The sequence below is a fragment of the Cydia strobilella genome, chromosome 7 (genome assembly GCF_947568885.1).
Source record: "Cydia strobilella chromosome 7, ilCydStro3.1, whole genome shotgun sequence".
NCBI lineage: Eukaryota > Metazoa > Arthropoda > Insecta > Lepidoptera > Tortricidae > Cydia > Cydia strobilella.
Window position 1 is genome coordinate 10678968 of NC_086047.1, and position 16553 is coordinate 10695520.

General features: G+C 36.8%; 1 protein-coding gene across 2 annotated transcripts in view; it reads right to left on the minus strand.

Annotated features, from left to right (window-relative positions):
• Window positions 1-2294: 2294 nt before the first annotated feature.
• The window catches only part of LOC134743100 (uncharacterized), a 47101-nt gene continuing 32842 nt past the window's right edge, over window positions 2295-16553 (minus strand). For both annotated transcript variants that reach the window (XM_063676426.1, XM_063676425.1), the window contains 3 exons: window positions 12438-12496; window positions 4667-4867; window positions 2295-3133 (listed from right to left, as the gene is read on the minus strand). In XM_063676426.1, the coding sequence (XP_063532496.1) occupies window positions 2942-3133; window positions 4667-4867; window positions 12438-12496 (452 nt within the window). In that variant the 3' untranslated portion in view covers window positions 2295-2941. The remainder of the gene's footprint in view (window positions 3134-4666; window positions 4868-12437; window positions 12497-16553) is intronic.

The following is a 16553-nucleotide window of genomic DNA, read 5'->3' on the forward strand; positions in this document are numbered from 1 at the left end:
CCCTATTTTTTTTTATTTGCCGCCTTTTTCTACTGACAAGATTTGCTTGACCAACTATAGTTTGTCAAAGGACTGTCTCATTTCAATTATACTTAGACAGAGAGAATCATACTACATCTTTGTCTTACACTAGTACTAGCACTGTACTAGCACCCAAACATCCCCGATGCGCTGCAGTAGCGAGGCAGCCCCCTCATCATCCTGAAGGCATTGTTGTACTGTACACGGAGGGCGTTGTACTGTTTCTGCGTGTAAGAGTAAGAGATCCACAGGCTGCTCGTGTAGAAGGTTGTACAAAAGGCTCTAAAGAGAGTTACCTTAACTTCAGCAGAACAACGAGCAAACCTGCGGGCCACCATATTTGCCCTAACAGACAACGCCCTCCGCTCTCGCTCATTATCGGCATCATCCTTCAAGTCGGAGGTTACCACATGGCCGAGGTACTTAAAAGATTCTACCCTATTCAAAGGAGTGCCGTATAAGCGAATGGGGGGCACGTGTGGCAGATCTTTACCTTTGACCCGAAAGACCATGCATTCGCTCTTTTTTACGTTGTATATTAGGCCGTGACTGCTAGCAAATTGCTCACAGATGCCAAGCAACTGCCCAAGGCCACACAGAGAGGCACTCAACAGCACCATGTCGTCAGCGTAGCTTAAATTGTTGAGACATACGTCATCAATGTGGCAGCCGACATGAGTGCTGCTGAGCTCCTCTATTAATGCATTCACATACAGGTTGAAGAGCTTGGGTAAGGAGACACCCCCCTGTCTCACCCCGCACTCCAACCTGTATGGATCCGAATATGTGTTAGACCATCTCACAACGTTGACCTTAAATAGACCAGAACTTAAATAGGTGGTACAGCTCAGTGGGCATATTGATGTCTCTTAGTTTCTGCCATAATATGTCATAACTAACCAGGTCGAACGCTTTAGAGAGGTCAAGAAAACACGCATACACGGCCGTGTGTCGATCCGTATAATTTAAGCACATGATAGCTGTTTCGGTTGACAGGCCCGGTCTGAAACCGAATGAGGGCTATCGTTTTTTTGCTCACCAGTTGGCGCCTCTGTTGATGGTGGTCCAAAATACTATAGAAAAGCTGTCAGTCATTGAAGTGACAAGTGACATTTGACATTTCGAACTATGGAAAAGACCACCATCTACACTAGCGCCCCTAGCGGCGAATTCATACGCGTTAGCCCTCATTATATTGTAGATTCAGGTATTTGTCAAGCTGTATGCTGAGCAGACTGTCAAGCACTTTAGCGATCACAGTTGCCACCGAGATCGGCCTGTAGTTGCTTTTGTCACTAATATCGCCATGCTTGTTTTTAACTATTGGCACAACTACAGTTTTCATGAGTGCATCCGGCAAGTAAGAATGACTCATGCAAAGGTTAAATACTAGGGAGGTTCTCTGTAAACAAACCGCCTTGATGCAGCAATGTCATATTTTATTATCTATGAAAACTTGTCTGAAACCCGTTAAAGGTACAGTATGTATAAGTTACTCTATGGTTTACTAAAAAGGCTAGTCCTGCACTCTGGTGGCAGAACATTGCAGTAATATCCCCTATTATTGGTGAGGGAAGATTTATGAAAGAGTTCACTTATCTTTTAAAAAGGAAAAAAGCAATTACTCTAAAATTTAAATTTAGGTAGGTAGTATGAAGATACGCTACAATTGCGCACAATAGCACAATACAACGCAATCAGAAGAAAATTTCTCATCGGATGCTATATTTTATAAGTACGGTTTATACCTTGGAGGATATAACCAAACGGAGTAGCCATTAACAGGCGTTCCCCTCTGTCGAAACTCTATGACCAATGGTCATAGTTTCAGGGTCATAAAACAGCCCATTCGGAGATAACGCGTTTTGTTATCTCCAAAGAAAATACCACCCTGATTGTTCTATGAATGAGCTGTCACATAAATTTGAACCTTAATACTATCACGAGTTGCTTTTTAAATGACATGGTTACTTTGGCACGTGCTGACCGCTCTTAAAAGAAACAAAGGCTTTTGTTTAACAGATTAGGGACCGAGCCCCAGGGAAAATCATCTGAGATAATTCATACTATACTTATGACAGTAAATTTTTATATGGAATAGGATTCCAAAAGGTATAGTCATATAGTGATTACTCACCGAGTTCCAAATATGCCCACGCGATGGTAGTTTACAAACTGGATTCAACTAAACCTCGTATAGTTAACTTGAGTAATAAATAATAATATGTTTGTTTGGGACTTATTACTAAGAATGTTTGCAAATAAAACCACGATTATTAATGTTGTAATAAAAATATAATTATCAGTTCGTGTTGAGTATAAAACAACATTAACATTAATACAGTAAGTGAACTATGTACATCCCTAGCATAGCAACACAGGTATATTTCATGTTTTTAAATAAATCAACTGTACAACTTTATAATACCTAGAAGAGACGTAAAGTTATTGGAATAAATTTAAACTAGCTGCATTCATTGCAACCACAGTACATTATTAAATAAAATACATTTTTATCAGTTGTGGTTACAGAGCAGAGCAGTTTCTACCACGAAGTGATTTAGCTGCTTTAGTATTATTTATAATGCACTACCTTTGAAAACTAGTTTACAAATAGTATCTATAGAATTTCTTACAAACATAAGGCACTTGTATTAATGTTTTCGTTCATCACAATACTTGTTCGTTAAATCATTATTTACGTGCAGTACTTCAAACACAAGGTTATGGAAAAGGTTCACCTAGCACGTCCATTAATTATTTAGTTACAAATAATAATTTAGGAACGGAACACTAATTAGAAATATTAATTAGTCTTTATACTCCTTGCAAAATCACACATTGTTCCGTATTAGTTCATTTACCTACAACTCATGATATACAAATATAGTCTTTAACAATTAATTAATCAACAGTTATTTCAATTTATACAAAGCAGTTTCTTCCAAAAGGGTCTTTTGCTTTGAAGTACTGGCAACCCCGCCAATATGGCGGCGTCAAAGGTGTCTTTTAAATTTTTGCGCGTCTTTGCCGAAGTTTCGATGTAGGTCGCATTGATTTTCGCCGCCAAAGCCCTCGCTTCTGCATCAGTAACAACATGCTCGCCCCGACTCTGAAATTATAAAAATAAAACTGTAAATAAATAATAATAATTACATAGGACATAGTGTTGAATGTCATAATTATTATGTCTATTGTATGAAACTAAGGAAGAAAGGGAAATCCGTTTGTGTTAAAGGAAGAAGAACCTTAAGCCCGCTTCCTCACTTGGCGGCGCGGTGATTGGTGCAGATTCTGGACCGCGCACCGCGCCCGCGAATCTGCACCAATCAGGAAGAAATACTGCTTACTGCACCGATACCGCGCCGCCAAGTGAGGAAGCGGGCTAAATCAACTATTAATCCTAATGGTAAAGTAGTCCAGCACTACGCAATATCAGGCTATTAAGGCATATTACAAACTTCCAGTTCACCTAAAAATTATCACATCACACGCGGAATTTAAAACTAAATTAAGGACTGCTGTTAGAAGGCTGTTTTTATAGTATTTTCAAGGACATAGTTCATAAACCTATAATATTTATACACATTTTTTTAAATTTGTTTTGCGATTATCTTTTGGATTATATTATATGTAATGTTAATGATGACAACGTACAGTCGCCATCAGATATCAGAGCGGCCAAGGTGCTCAAATATCTGAACACACCTTTATTGTCAAGGCGTTAGAGTAATTAGTTATTCTGTGTAGGTACGTGTTCAGATATTTTTGAGCACCTTGGCAGTTTCGATATCTGATGGCGACTGTACGTGCCATGAATTTTTGAATTGTTTTCCTAATTTATATATTTCTTAATATTCTTAATTGTAATCTCGCTTTTTGACATTTTAGTGATGTGTGTATTTTTTTAGTGATGTTCCTAATATATATTGTACTGTACTGTATGACTGACTACCTAAAGGCGGGATTCCACCAGTGTGCGGCACTGTGCGGCACAAGCATTTTTATACTGAATTTGCTTCTGCCGCACAGTGCCGCACACTGGTGGAATCCCGCCTTAATGTAAGTTAGCATGTAAAAAATATTCAAACACAATACTGTATTGTTAATGAAATAAAGAATTGAATGAATTATTTATTTGGCAACAGAGGATCCGCTTTGGCAGTATACAAATGGTTTCCTTATTCTAATCTTTTAGAGATGTTAATTACCTGTCATAGTCAGCAACGTGCCCGATTTTCCGGTTTCACGGCTACATTATGGTGATGGACTGATCAGAATAAATCATACATTTCTGAATAAGACACCGCCTTCGACTTCGACCTAACTTCACCCTTCCGGCTTTCCCGCTAAGTATATAATGATGATGGGTTCTCAAGTTTTGAGACATTTCCCAATGAAACTCACCCTCAAGGTCTTCAGGACTCTTGGATCTAGCGCTAGATCGCTCTGCGTGCCGATCAGCAGTAGCGGGGCGATGACGGCGGCGATCGCGCGTGTCCACCGTTTCGCTACGGAGCGGAAGGTCTCGGGCCAGACTACAGAGAAGCACAATAGTAACACTTCTTTACCCGTGCATCCGGCTTCCGCACCTTAAGATGGTAAAGAGATGTCGATATTTGAAATTATTCTAAATGAAACTCACCCTCAAAGTCTGCAGGACTCTCGGATCGAGCGCCAGATCGCTCTGCGTGCCAATGAGCAGCAGCGGGGCATTAACGGCGGCGACGGCGCGCGTCCACCGCTCCGCTACGGAGCGGAAGGTCTCGGGCCGGACTACAGAGAAGCACAGGAGTAGCACGTCCGTGCCCGGGTAGCACAGCTCGCGCAGCTCGGACATTGAGTCCTGGAAAAAGAAAAAATAAGTGCATATAGAGACTGAACATGCTTTATTTTCTTCAATTTAGAATTTACAAATCTACATCGGAAGCAGAGGTTTCCATAGATCCTATAGGTATTTTTTATGTAATAGGAGGCAAACGAGCAGAAGAATCGCCTGATGTTAAGCGATTACCGTCGCCCATAGAGGTATATGAAATATAGGTGGTGTAGAATGCAGACAAAGAAACTTTGAGATATTAAGAAACATAGCACCGATTAACATAACATTTCAGTCAACTACATCGCTCAAAATAAGTATCTACTTAGTCTACTTACTTATTTTATGCATGTAACGGCACGAGACCGTAGGTTTTAGAATGAAATTTCGTTCGTGGCTTAGCTTTTGAGGTAATAATAAAGTTCCATAAACAAAATCCAACAACTATAATCCTCACCACCACGACAAGATTTATTCCAAATCGTCTTTACTTTGGGAATAGTTGGGGAAAACGAACCAGAAAGGACCTATTATATGCATATAACTTAACTTATTTCTAGCCACTCAATCGCTATCTGAAGGTTGTCTGGAAGAGATCGCTTTTTAGCGATAAGTCCGCCTGTTGTTACCTACTCACTTATGTCCTGTCATTGTTTGTAACATGTATTTTTCTTTGTAGTGCACAATAAAGTATTTTATTATTATTATTATATTTATTAATTTTAAAGGCCAATGAATATTCTAAGCGTGAAATTCGAAGTTTGTATTTCTGTACGTGAAGCGCTTAATTGACAGAATACATACCTATTAGATAGGTATAAATGTTTTGCAAAATCGTAATTTTAGTTGTCATAATGAGGTTCCTGTAATCAAAAGAATCTCGATCCAGTACATCAGAGGCATTTTATCATACTGTATTATTATTCATTAACTATATATACTTATATAATCTGTGCGGAAAGAGAAGTCGTGGAATGTAAGGAAACCCATACATTTTACGACTCTTCTCTTTCCGCACAGACGTAAAAACCTAAAGACATGCGTACACAAAAAAATCTCGATGAAAAAACATCACCTCCGATGAGGCGGTCATACAGAACGCTATGGGTGAAAGTGTACTTTCAACGCCTGAGAGCCTGACAATGCTATGTTGCCTAATAAATCAAAACGTTGCGCAATTTCGATAACCCCCTTCGCGATCGCGATCGATTGTTGAAAGTTCTGAGTGCTCTGAGATGAACAAAGTCAGGATAAAAGTCAGCTGCAAGAATAATGATAATATGGGTAGCCACTGGCCATGCCACTAAGGGCCACTTACACCATTCCACTATCCCGGGGTTAACCGGTCAGTGGACCTAATTACCAAAGGCACAAGGCGTAATTGGCTAATAATGTGTTTTTTTTTACAACGTAGGACGCTTTAAATTTGGTATGTACTTAGAAGCAGAAAAATCTACATTAGGTACCTGTAGAGTGTAGATTAGAATAGAATAGAATCATTTATTGCATGTCACAAACCAGTTATAAAGGTGGTACATATTATTGGGTTAGTTTAAGTGACGCCCTGTAAGGATACAGCAACATACATATACTTATACTACAGTTAACTTAAAACTACTAACATGACAATTTTTCATTACATATTATAAGATAATTTTAATCATATTTTTCGTTAAAGGATTCTTTCACACAACTAGGGAACAAATCAAATTATTTTATGAAATATTTTTTGATTTGTGTTTTTAAAGTAGTCACGCTACTATATTTATTTAGTGTATGTTATCTATTTCAGTTTATAGTCTTTCACAACGAAGATTTTTAACTTATTTTGGAATAATTTAGGATTTTCTAAGTTTTTTAGAGAATTCGGAAGGTGATTATAAATTTTGATACACATAAAATGAGGGCTAGATGTGACAAAGCTTTAATGAGGAAAAAGGCAATTTTGGTTTGTTTAAATTTCGGTTGTTTCTTCTATTGTCTATTAATGGTGAACGAATATTGGTATGTTTTCGGACGAATTTGCTTGTTTCAAAGATGTACATCGAGGCAAGGGTGAGAGGATCTGGTGCTTATTAAAATAAGGTCTACATAAGTCTAGTTGATCAATATTTACTAGTATTCTAATGCATTTTTTTGTAATATAAAAATTGTCTCAACATCACAACTATTTCCCCACAAAACGAGACCGTAGGATAACCTAGAATAGGCATATGCGTAGTATGCTGTAAGGGCAGTCTGGAAGTCCGTAACTCGTCGATCGATGTCGATGTTGAAGCGCGTAGTTTACTAGGTATACCTTATTTTCTATTAGTTATATTATTTAAATAGCACTGTAAATTGTATAATCTACATTCAAATAGACTTTTACTCAATTTACTATGCAATGCACATATTGCATTGCAGTCCCATGCATTATAATGCGAAAGTGAAATTACATATGGAATATGCACGTTTCTGTAGTTATGGCAGTTTCCTACAGTGTTATTATGGCTATTCAGAATTTGCTAATGGTTACGAGTAGACTTATATTGACCGGGATATACCGTGGTTACGAGTAGGTTAGGTTAGTTATGGTCCTTTCCGCCGGGGGTCTGCTATTGAAAATCTATTATTGTATTCAAAAGGTACTTAAATACAAAATACAGTAAGTACATAGCGGCCCCCTTTTTTAAATATCTATCGTTAAATTTAAATAATCACAATTATTTACCAGTGGCGCTAGTGAGCACGTTGATAGTCTCTTAAATAACTACACAGCCTTAAGGCTATAATTTACTGAATGCAAACCGTATATTCCCTGGTCGGGAGGCAGTTATAATGTAATCAGGTGTCACGGACAGAGCTCAGGTAAAAAGGCATCCCTACGGTTATAGTTTCAAAGGGACCGACAAGGTAGTTCACGTCCTCAGGTAACTAGATGTTGTAAATTAGTTTGACATACCTATTAAAATTACTAGTAGTAGTTTGACTGATGTGGAACGTTGACTGGAAGAGATCGCTTTGTAGCGATAAGACCGCCTGTTGTTTACCTATACTTGTGTTGCTGTTTTCTTTTTGTAGTATTTCCTTCTATTTAGGTGTGCAATAAAGAGTATTTTTATTTCCTGGCCTTAACTTATATTATATATTAACATCCAAAAAATTACGTATCTTTACCCTCACTACGGGCGGGTATTTGTACGAGTATTGTGTTGTTTCATTAATATGATTAAGCATTTAAGTTTATTTTTACAAATTTGGGAAAGACTAGGTGTGTAGGGTTCTAAACATTGGTGTTTCTTATAAGATCTTATAAGAGATAATCGATCCAATCAACCTTATAAGACGATACTTAAAAGTTTAGCCGCTAATCCTTAAAGCTTCTAGCCTATCGTTTATCATCTAATCTATGGCTATATCTACCCACCATCATTTTGAAACTTCTTGCCTTATAAGTACAGCTAAGACTGCGGAATGCAAATATGACAAGTAATTAAGACGAGCTCATTTATTCATGTCAAAGAATCGGCCGTTGAAGACTAGTGATTATAGAAAGCGATAATTGAAAATAATATCCTTCTACAAGTAGCTTTCCACCTTTTTATGACAGGTGATTAAAGTGGGGAAATGATGAGTAAGTATTTGCCTCCTGTCTGCCCAAGTGCCCACACACAATAAGTTAGCTTTGATGTATTGGTAACCTAAGCGTGATAAATATTAGGTGGACGGTGGACCTAACTATTAAATAAATTTAGATTTTTAGACGAGGTGTTATTACTGAGACCTGATGACGTAAAGCAATGTCATGAAGGGTTTCTGCATTTTTATGGTCGCGTTGTGTTATATTGTTTATGTAAGCTTCATGATCAGAACAACTTCCAGCAATAACTTCCAGGATCTTCCTAAAAACGAACAGGCAAAGTTACCAAATTATGTACAGTTATTTAGGTAAAAGCGTATATTCAGCAGACATACACGCAAACAATACAATACGTACCTTGTATAACAAGAAGTAATAAAATATAATTTATTTACACCTATATTTAACCCGAGAACATAAGGTTACAAATTATTCAAAAACAGTTTTGCAAATGTAAACCAGCTGTTTGGTATGCAGCTGCTAAACTACCTAGAAAATGGTTTCTTCCCATACGTGCAAGTCGTAAAACTAGCGTCGCGCGAAAAACACAATAACGAACACGCATCAAAACAGGCGGTTATTGTCATAATCGCTAAGTGCGTCGCCTCAGGCAGTGTATAAATTGTGGTCTTCAATTATATATACGTAGTTGTTAGGTTACGAAGCCTCTGTTAGAATGGTTCACATACACCGATGCGCTCGGTAAATAATAGTACATTTCGATGCTAGTGTGGAAAGTATGTCATTACTTTACGAGTACCGAGATATATATAAGACTCGGGACGAGTGAAGAATGACATATCCGCACGTGTATCGAACGACGTTTTGTAATACAGTTGCGAGACGGTTGCGTGCGGGAGAGTGGTCATGACCCTCGCTCCGGGTCGTTCCTTTTACAAAGGTTGTCCATCGCTGTTCAACGTGGCAACGCGGCGAGCGTGATGGGCTCCTTTGCATCTAGAGGGGCGCGGGGCGCATTTTGTGAATAGTTTTTGTGTTTGTTAGGTTCTAGTTTAGGTTAAGATTTTTGTAATGTTTTATTTTGTATGACATGTTGCGAAATAGTTATTTGTTATACAAGGGTGCAAAGTTGTATTTTACCCGCGAGTGTTTTAACACACGAGAAGTAAAATACATTTGCACCCGTGTGTAACACAAAACTTTTCCCCTCACTATAGCGAGGAAAGTGCAACATCCACAGGCGTTAGATCATCTTCATCAACTGGAATCACTCATTTTTTTACGATATTATAACAAAAAACTCTCGGAATTCTGTACTTTTACGTGAGAAGTTTTAAAGTAAATTTTTTGTTGTCAATGTTGACATTTCTGACGTATGAAATGTCAATGATGCGTTTTGAAATTGCATCAACTTAACTTGTGCGTTCAGAATTATATTTAACATAATTATTAAAAAACAAACGTTTATTATGGAATTTTAAGGTTTATGACTTAAAATCATTAAATAAAGCTAAATCTGGTATTTTTTATTAGATTCTCAAACCATTTATTTAATGATAATGAATATCGAACGAACCATTATTATGAGCGTTTTACGTTTTGTTATCTGTCAAGCTACTTAAACACGCTTCATCCAAGGTCAAATTACTTTCCCCACTAGTGGATAAAATGCGTTTTTCCCCGCTTGTTTTAAAGGATAAAAGACGGCTTTCCGAGCTGGTGAGGGGAAAAAATATGAAAAGCAACAAGTATTAAGGAATGGAATTCTAAACTTATTATATTATTAATTCTGTGACATCATTGACATTGACATTATGAAGAGGTGTTTTTCTAGCTTTTATTCGACTAGAATAGATTTTGTTATTATTATTGAACCCACTTCAATGAAAGTTTTTTTTTTCAAATGCATGTTCTATAAGACAGAAACAATTGTAAATATTAAAACATTGTACTATTATTACCTAAATATCGTTATTTACGATTATTTGTGTATCGTATACTTATTTATAAAAACAATATCGAATGTTGCCTTTGGAAACTTAAAACATTCTTGGAGTAAGAAAATACGCCTCTTTTTTGACAGGCGTTCCGTTCCATTCAGACAACTTATTAAGAAGGGTTTTTCAACATTAAAAAATAAACGTGTTATAATACTTATAATGATGAAAAGGTAAGTAATAAAATATGAAATATGCATATTTTTCGTATTCTTACATTAACAGTAGGTATTTATGTTGATTACGACGTTTAAAGGAAACTAATATAAACACTCATCAATAGTTAAGTAGTCATGAATTGGAACAAGTACAAATTAAAAAAAATTGGAAAAGTAAAAAGCACTAGTTCGCGAAAACCAACTTTCCGCACGCTAAACAGCCACGAAAAGTAGCACTTTTTGAGCAACTGTATTAAAAAGAAAATAGCAGTGCAGAAATGGCTGTTAGACTTCCCTAACATTCTATCTACAATGGCAACACCACGCTCGCAGGTAGAGAGAGTGTGGGAGAACGGCAAGATGTAGCCATTGTTCAGCGACGCGAAAAAAGTCAGGACTGTTCGATCAAATCTGTGCACAATCGAAAGGAAATCGGCCCGGTAAGGGACATGTGAACGCGCTGAAGTGCGTCCATTGTCGGTTGCCATTCATAAAGTGCACGTGCTATTCGCTTGGGAATTTTAGCGCTGGTTGCGTCACAAGAATAATAAATATTGCTTACGTAAAAAACTGTTTGATAGTCTCAGTCGCACTATTGTTAGGTCTACGTTTTCAATGAAATATGGCGCTAGCGGCGATAGTGGCGATACAGATGACGCCGGTAAGAGCGTTTCGAAATTAAGCAGCCTGGTTTAGCTGCTTAATTTCGAAACGCTGCTGCTGCGAAGATCAAGATGCTGCTCAAACGCTTGATTCTGTATTTTTTTGTATAGTCAGATTGGCAATTGCTATACTTAATTAAACAACATATTAACCACTTTACCGTGAGAACTTCTACGACATTTACCTGCAAAATAACATTTCACACGTTTTTCAATCAGTACAGTTAGCAATTTGGTGGGGTAAACAGCTACGCGGTGCTTCCATGTGCAAAGTGTGGATTTAATAACAAAAACTTTCCCATTCTATAACAATGTGTAGTAAAAATAAATTCTCACATTACATAATCATTGAAAAGTAATCTAGGCCCCAAAAAAGTGATTTCAGATAAGCTGTTTTCTCTTTCATTCGAGCATCATTCGAGTTTTATGATGAGTCAATTTCATACGCTTTGTTCACAGATAAATTAAATTAGCTCCTTCAAAGGAGTATCAATCTGCGATATCTTTTTATTTTTTATTTGGTCTAGTCTCGCGCTGACATTTTAACATGTGCGTCTACTGTTGACCCTTTTTAGTGGGAGCAATTTACAGGTTTGTAGGAGATCAAAAAGTGAAACTTATTAAAATCATCGCATGCAAAACACTTTTCGGGCATTTAAGGACCCTTCTTAACCAAACTAAGTATGTATAGTAGGTATTTACCTCTACCCACTAACTTACTTTACCATAAATAGCGTAGCGTATAGGACACTAACTGACCACAGGAGAAGAATGGAGATAATGTAGATGTCAATGTCATATTTCATTAGTTTTGTAAGGGATTTTTGATCTCCCGAACCACCCCGAACTTCCAAGCGAGACCTCAGGCTTCGACAACTGATACACTCAGGTAGCAATTTTTTTAACCTTAATATTTACCTTTGGGAGATACCTTCCGTCCGGTCTAATTATCAAAGAATAGCTAAGTAAATTTTTAAAACTACGACTCTATGACGCCAGGAATAGGATAATCATTTGTACATAACAATAGTTTTACTACCTACTTTATGGAGGGACAAGCCCGGAGATTAACATGAAACAGTGTTTATGATGTTTTGCAAGCAGCCATTTGCTTTTTATGCAGTGTTTATACATTTGTGGACGGGAGATTACTCTAGAAAGCTGTAATTATAAAAGGAATATGTAAGTATGTCTTACCTGGCCTGCAGTATCACAGATTTCAACTCGGATTGGTCGGTCGTCCACGTCCACTACAACTGTAAACAAAAGAGAAAAAGATATGTTTAACACGTGAAAATAAGAGTCCCTTGATTAACTCTATGCTATACTCTTAAAATTGGACATCTCTGACTTCTGAAGTGTTGCGTTAACTATGTACTAATTTCTGAATACGTACTATACATATTTAATAAATAGTAGTAGTCATAGTTTAGGTAGGTACCTATGCTAAATACGGAATACGTCTATCTTTATGTTTCACATAAAAAAAATTGCATTGATGTTCTATTTTTTTAATTTAATCAACGACAAGCCAGCCATGATTACTCAACGGATTCATATTTGGAATGACGGAAAAGTGGTATTTAAATGTCAGTACGAATAAGTACACTACACAACACCTGTGTTAACTATGTAGATGATTTTGTTCAGCTGGGCAGGTGCGCTCAAATCACGTACGTACCATAAGTATTTGGCAATAGTTTGTTGCAATAATAACTACGTGTGCTAGAAGGTTGAGAACTGTAAAAAGCGAGATCAACTGTGATTATATAGTTGGTTTCATTGTTTAATATTACCCAAAACGTAAATGACTCAAGGAAAAAGAGAATGATTATGGAAAAAGTATAATAATTGAATCTTGTATTATTACCAGACTTCCTCCTTTTTTATGAACAATTCATAACGATATAAATATAGGTACGAATACACTTCTACAACAAAACCCTAAAATCGAAGTTTTTATATATTACACAAATTAAATAAATTTAGAACCCCGTATTGCAATACGAAGACAGTGTCTCTATTTTTTCCGCTTTTAGTCCAGTGCTGCTAATAACAGTAATAACCTAATAACTGGACAGATGAGTACATAGAGCTAGCAAATATCTATTCTTCACTGTTGCGCCATATTTTGAGCCCTTCGTACTAGCGTCTTCTGGCGAACATATATTAAAAGGGGCCTTTTCCTAAGTCCTCCTGTCGTATTGTTTTAATATAAACAGCCTGACCAATGAAATAAAGCTTCCAGACAAGCGTTAACAACGATAAAGTGGCCTCTAATGAATTAATACCTTTCAACCAGTACGCCTCCCGAGATTATACCCTCTCTATTGTATTAGGACTTGGATGCTATGTCTGAGCGCTAAGAGCCTTTTTCAAACAGTAATGGAACTACATTCAAGAATGTCTGAAGCTTTAAGGATTCCTTAGATACGGGCTAAAAGGATTGTAGTTTTTCTTACGGATAGAATTATGCACTAACATCGATCTGTGTTATAGTTTTTTATATATATATACGTTTGTTAAAGTCATTTAAAAACGAAAATTAAAGGCGGCTCAATAAATCCATATAACAAATTATCTAGCTAGCTGCTCTTACAATTGAGCTTTAGCGGCAATGGCGGCATACACAAAATTGCAAGCAAGTGTAAATTTAATTAACGGGTCCATGTGGTGTGTTACCCATCAACAATACCCCAGTCATGGTCCTTGCTCGCGAAACAATTATTGCACTGGTCACACCGGTTCAGGACAACGCGCAGGATGTCCGAGTGGGCTGTTGCGTGTCCGGACGGCTCGTGCCATAAAACAGCGGGCAGGACAAAGGAACCCGTACGGTACTGAAGCATGATATTACTGAGATACATAGATTTCTGAAGTCAAACAGAATGCTTAACTGTTTAAATAGCCCTGTGCCGGCTATAATAGCGAAAATTAGTTTTGCCTATTTTTCTCGCTATCGCTCGGATATGCAAAAGCGACCAAAAGGCACACAAAAATTCAATTTTCAAGGTTCGCGGTTAGCCCGCATGGCGGACATGCAGTAGTGGTTACAGCAGAAAAGCTAAGCATCAGGTTTAATTAGTATTAGCGTGTTAAAAAGGGATTAAAATAAGTTATACTAGTACTTATACTTATCTTGTTCTAGTTTTATAAGCAGCAATAACAACTAATAAAACAGGTCATGTCCTAATCAAATTTTCAATTAGAAACTCATACTTACCTAATCGTAACAAGTATATATACTTAAACAAAAACAAATGACAATTAACTTGTCAATTCTGCGAAAAACCACTAGGTCAGTTTCAGGTTTCACCTTCGTAGATCATTAATTCAATGCTGTTTAAAAACTTGGCCTCATAAAATAGGTTACCTGGCCAAGATAGGAGAAGCTGAAGAACATACGTACCTACATATATTCAACTCATAGATTAATCACTTAAGTGGAGTACAGTCATATCCTCAGATATGGATATTGATAGTTGTAAAAGGAAGTTGATTCAGTATTTCAGTATTCATTTATTTCTTGCTTCCATGGTACATTTTTGGGTAGTATTTACATATTTCTTATGGTATCACATGGACCCTGAATAGGGTGTAGCAAATACAGATAATTAAATTAAATTACAGTTACTTAACTATATCTAGTGGCTTTTACAAACTTATAACTACGTATATAAACTTTGTATATGATATAACATCGAACGTACAAAACGGTAGGTGGTCCTTAGAAGTCGGAAATAGTTAATTTTCAAACATAACACTAGTTAACTTTTACGGACCTGGAAACAGTAGCAACCAACTACATATTTGCTTGTTCCTATTGTATTTATTTTTCATGCATGTTAGTATCTATTGTTTTTTTGTTGAATGTTTTGTATCAAGTTTTATCAAACAGACACTACATTTTTTACCTCAGCAGCTCGAACAAGCCTACTTTCGTCACTCCCTGGAGTGAGGGAGTGAAACAATGTAGCTTTTTAGTTTAGTGAAGGCCATGAACTTCATACTTTTATAAAAAAAAATTACGGTACGGTACGGTACGGTACGGTCCGGTCCGGTCTCGTCTCGTATCGTATCGTATCTTATCGTATCGTACATATTATAATGCTTTTTTTTCTGTTTATTCTGTGTAATTCGAAATACATTTTAACCTTTAATATGTTCTCACTACTGAGGTGAAAAATTATGTGTGCAACACGAGAGCAAAGTTATTTTACATCTCGTGTTTTTGAGTCCCTCGCTACGCTCAAGATTCTACCTTAGAATCATTCGCTTCGCTCGTGATTCAATTATAAAATCTTTCGCTTTCTCGGGACTCAAAATAAACACTCGCAAGAAAAACCAACTTTCCTCTCTTGTTGCACAATAGTTATTTGTTATACAAGGGTGCAAAGTTGTATTTTTTTAGTGTTTTAACACACGAGAAGTAAAATACATTTGCACCCGTGTGTAACACAAAACTTTTCCCCTCACTATAGCGAGGAAAGTGCAACATCCACAGGCGTTAGATCATCTTCATCAACTGGTATCACTCATTTTTTTACGATATTATAACAAAAAACTGGAAATTCTGTACTTTTACGTGAGAAGTTATTAAGTAAAATTTTTGTTGACAATGTTGACATTTCTGACGTATGAAATGTCAATGATGCGTTTTGAAATTGCATCGACTTAACTTGTGCGTTCAGAATTATATTTAACATAATTATTAAAAAACAAACGTTTATTATGGAATTTTAAGGTTTATGACTTAAAATCATTAAATAAGGCTAAATCTGGTATTTTTATTAGATTCTCAAACCATTTATTTAATGATAATATCGAACGAACCATTATTATGAGCGTTTTACGTTTTGTTATCTGTCGAGCTACATAAACACGCTCCATCCAAGGTCAAATTACTTTCCCCACTAGTGGATAAAATGCGTTTTTCCCCGCTTGTTTTAAAGGATAAAAGACGGCTTTCCGAGCTAGTGAGGGGAAAATAACTATTCTCTTACGATTGAAAAACCACAGTTACAACCGTGCATTGTAATAAAAGATTTCACATACGAATAGCTTTCGAAAACATTACTATGGAAAGACTACCGTACCGAGTGACCATGAATCACGGTGTTTGCTTCAATGACCGTTACAAGGCGGTTCTAATTCTAAATAGGAAAAGAAAAACTAGTTTGTTTCCTTGACCACGTCGAGAGCCTAACTAAGGTAACATGATAAGGTTGCATGCAACAATTTATGCGCTATTTATTAATACTAGAGTGCACATACATCAATAATCATGGATTCAATAATCGCACTAAATGCGAA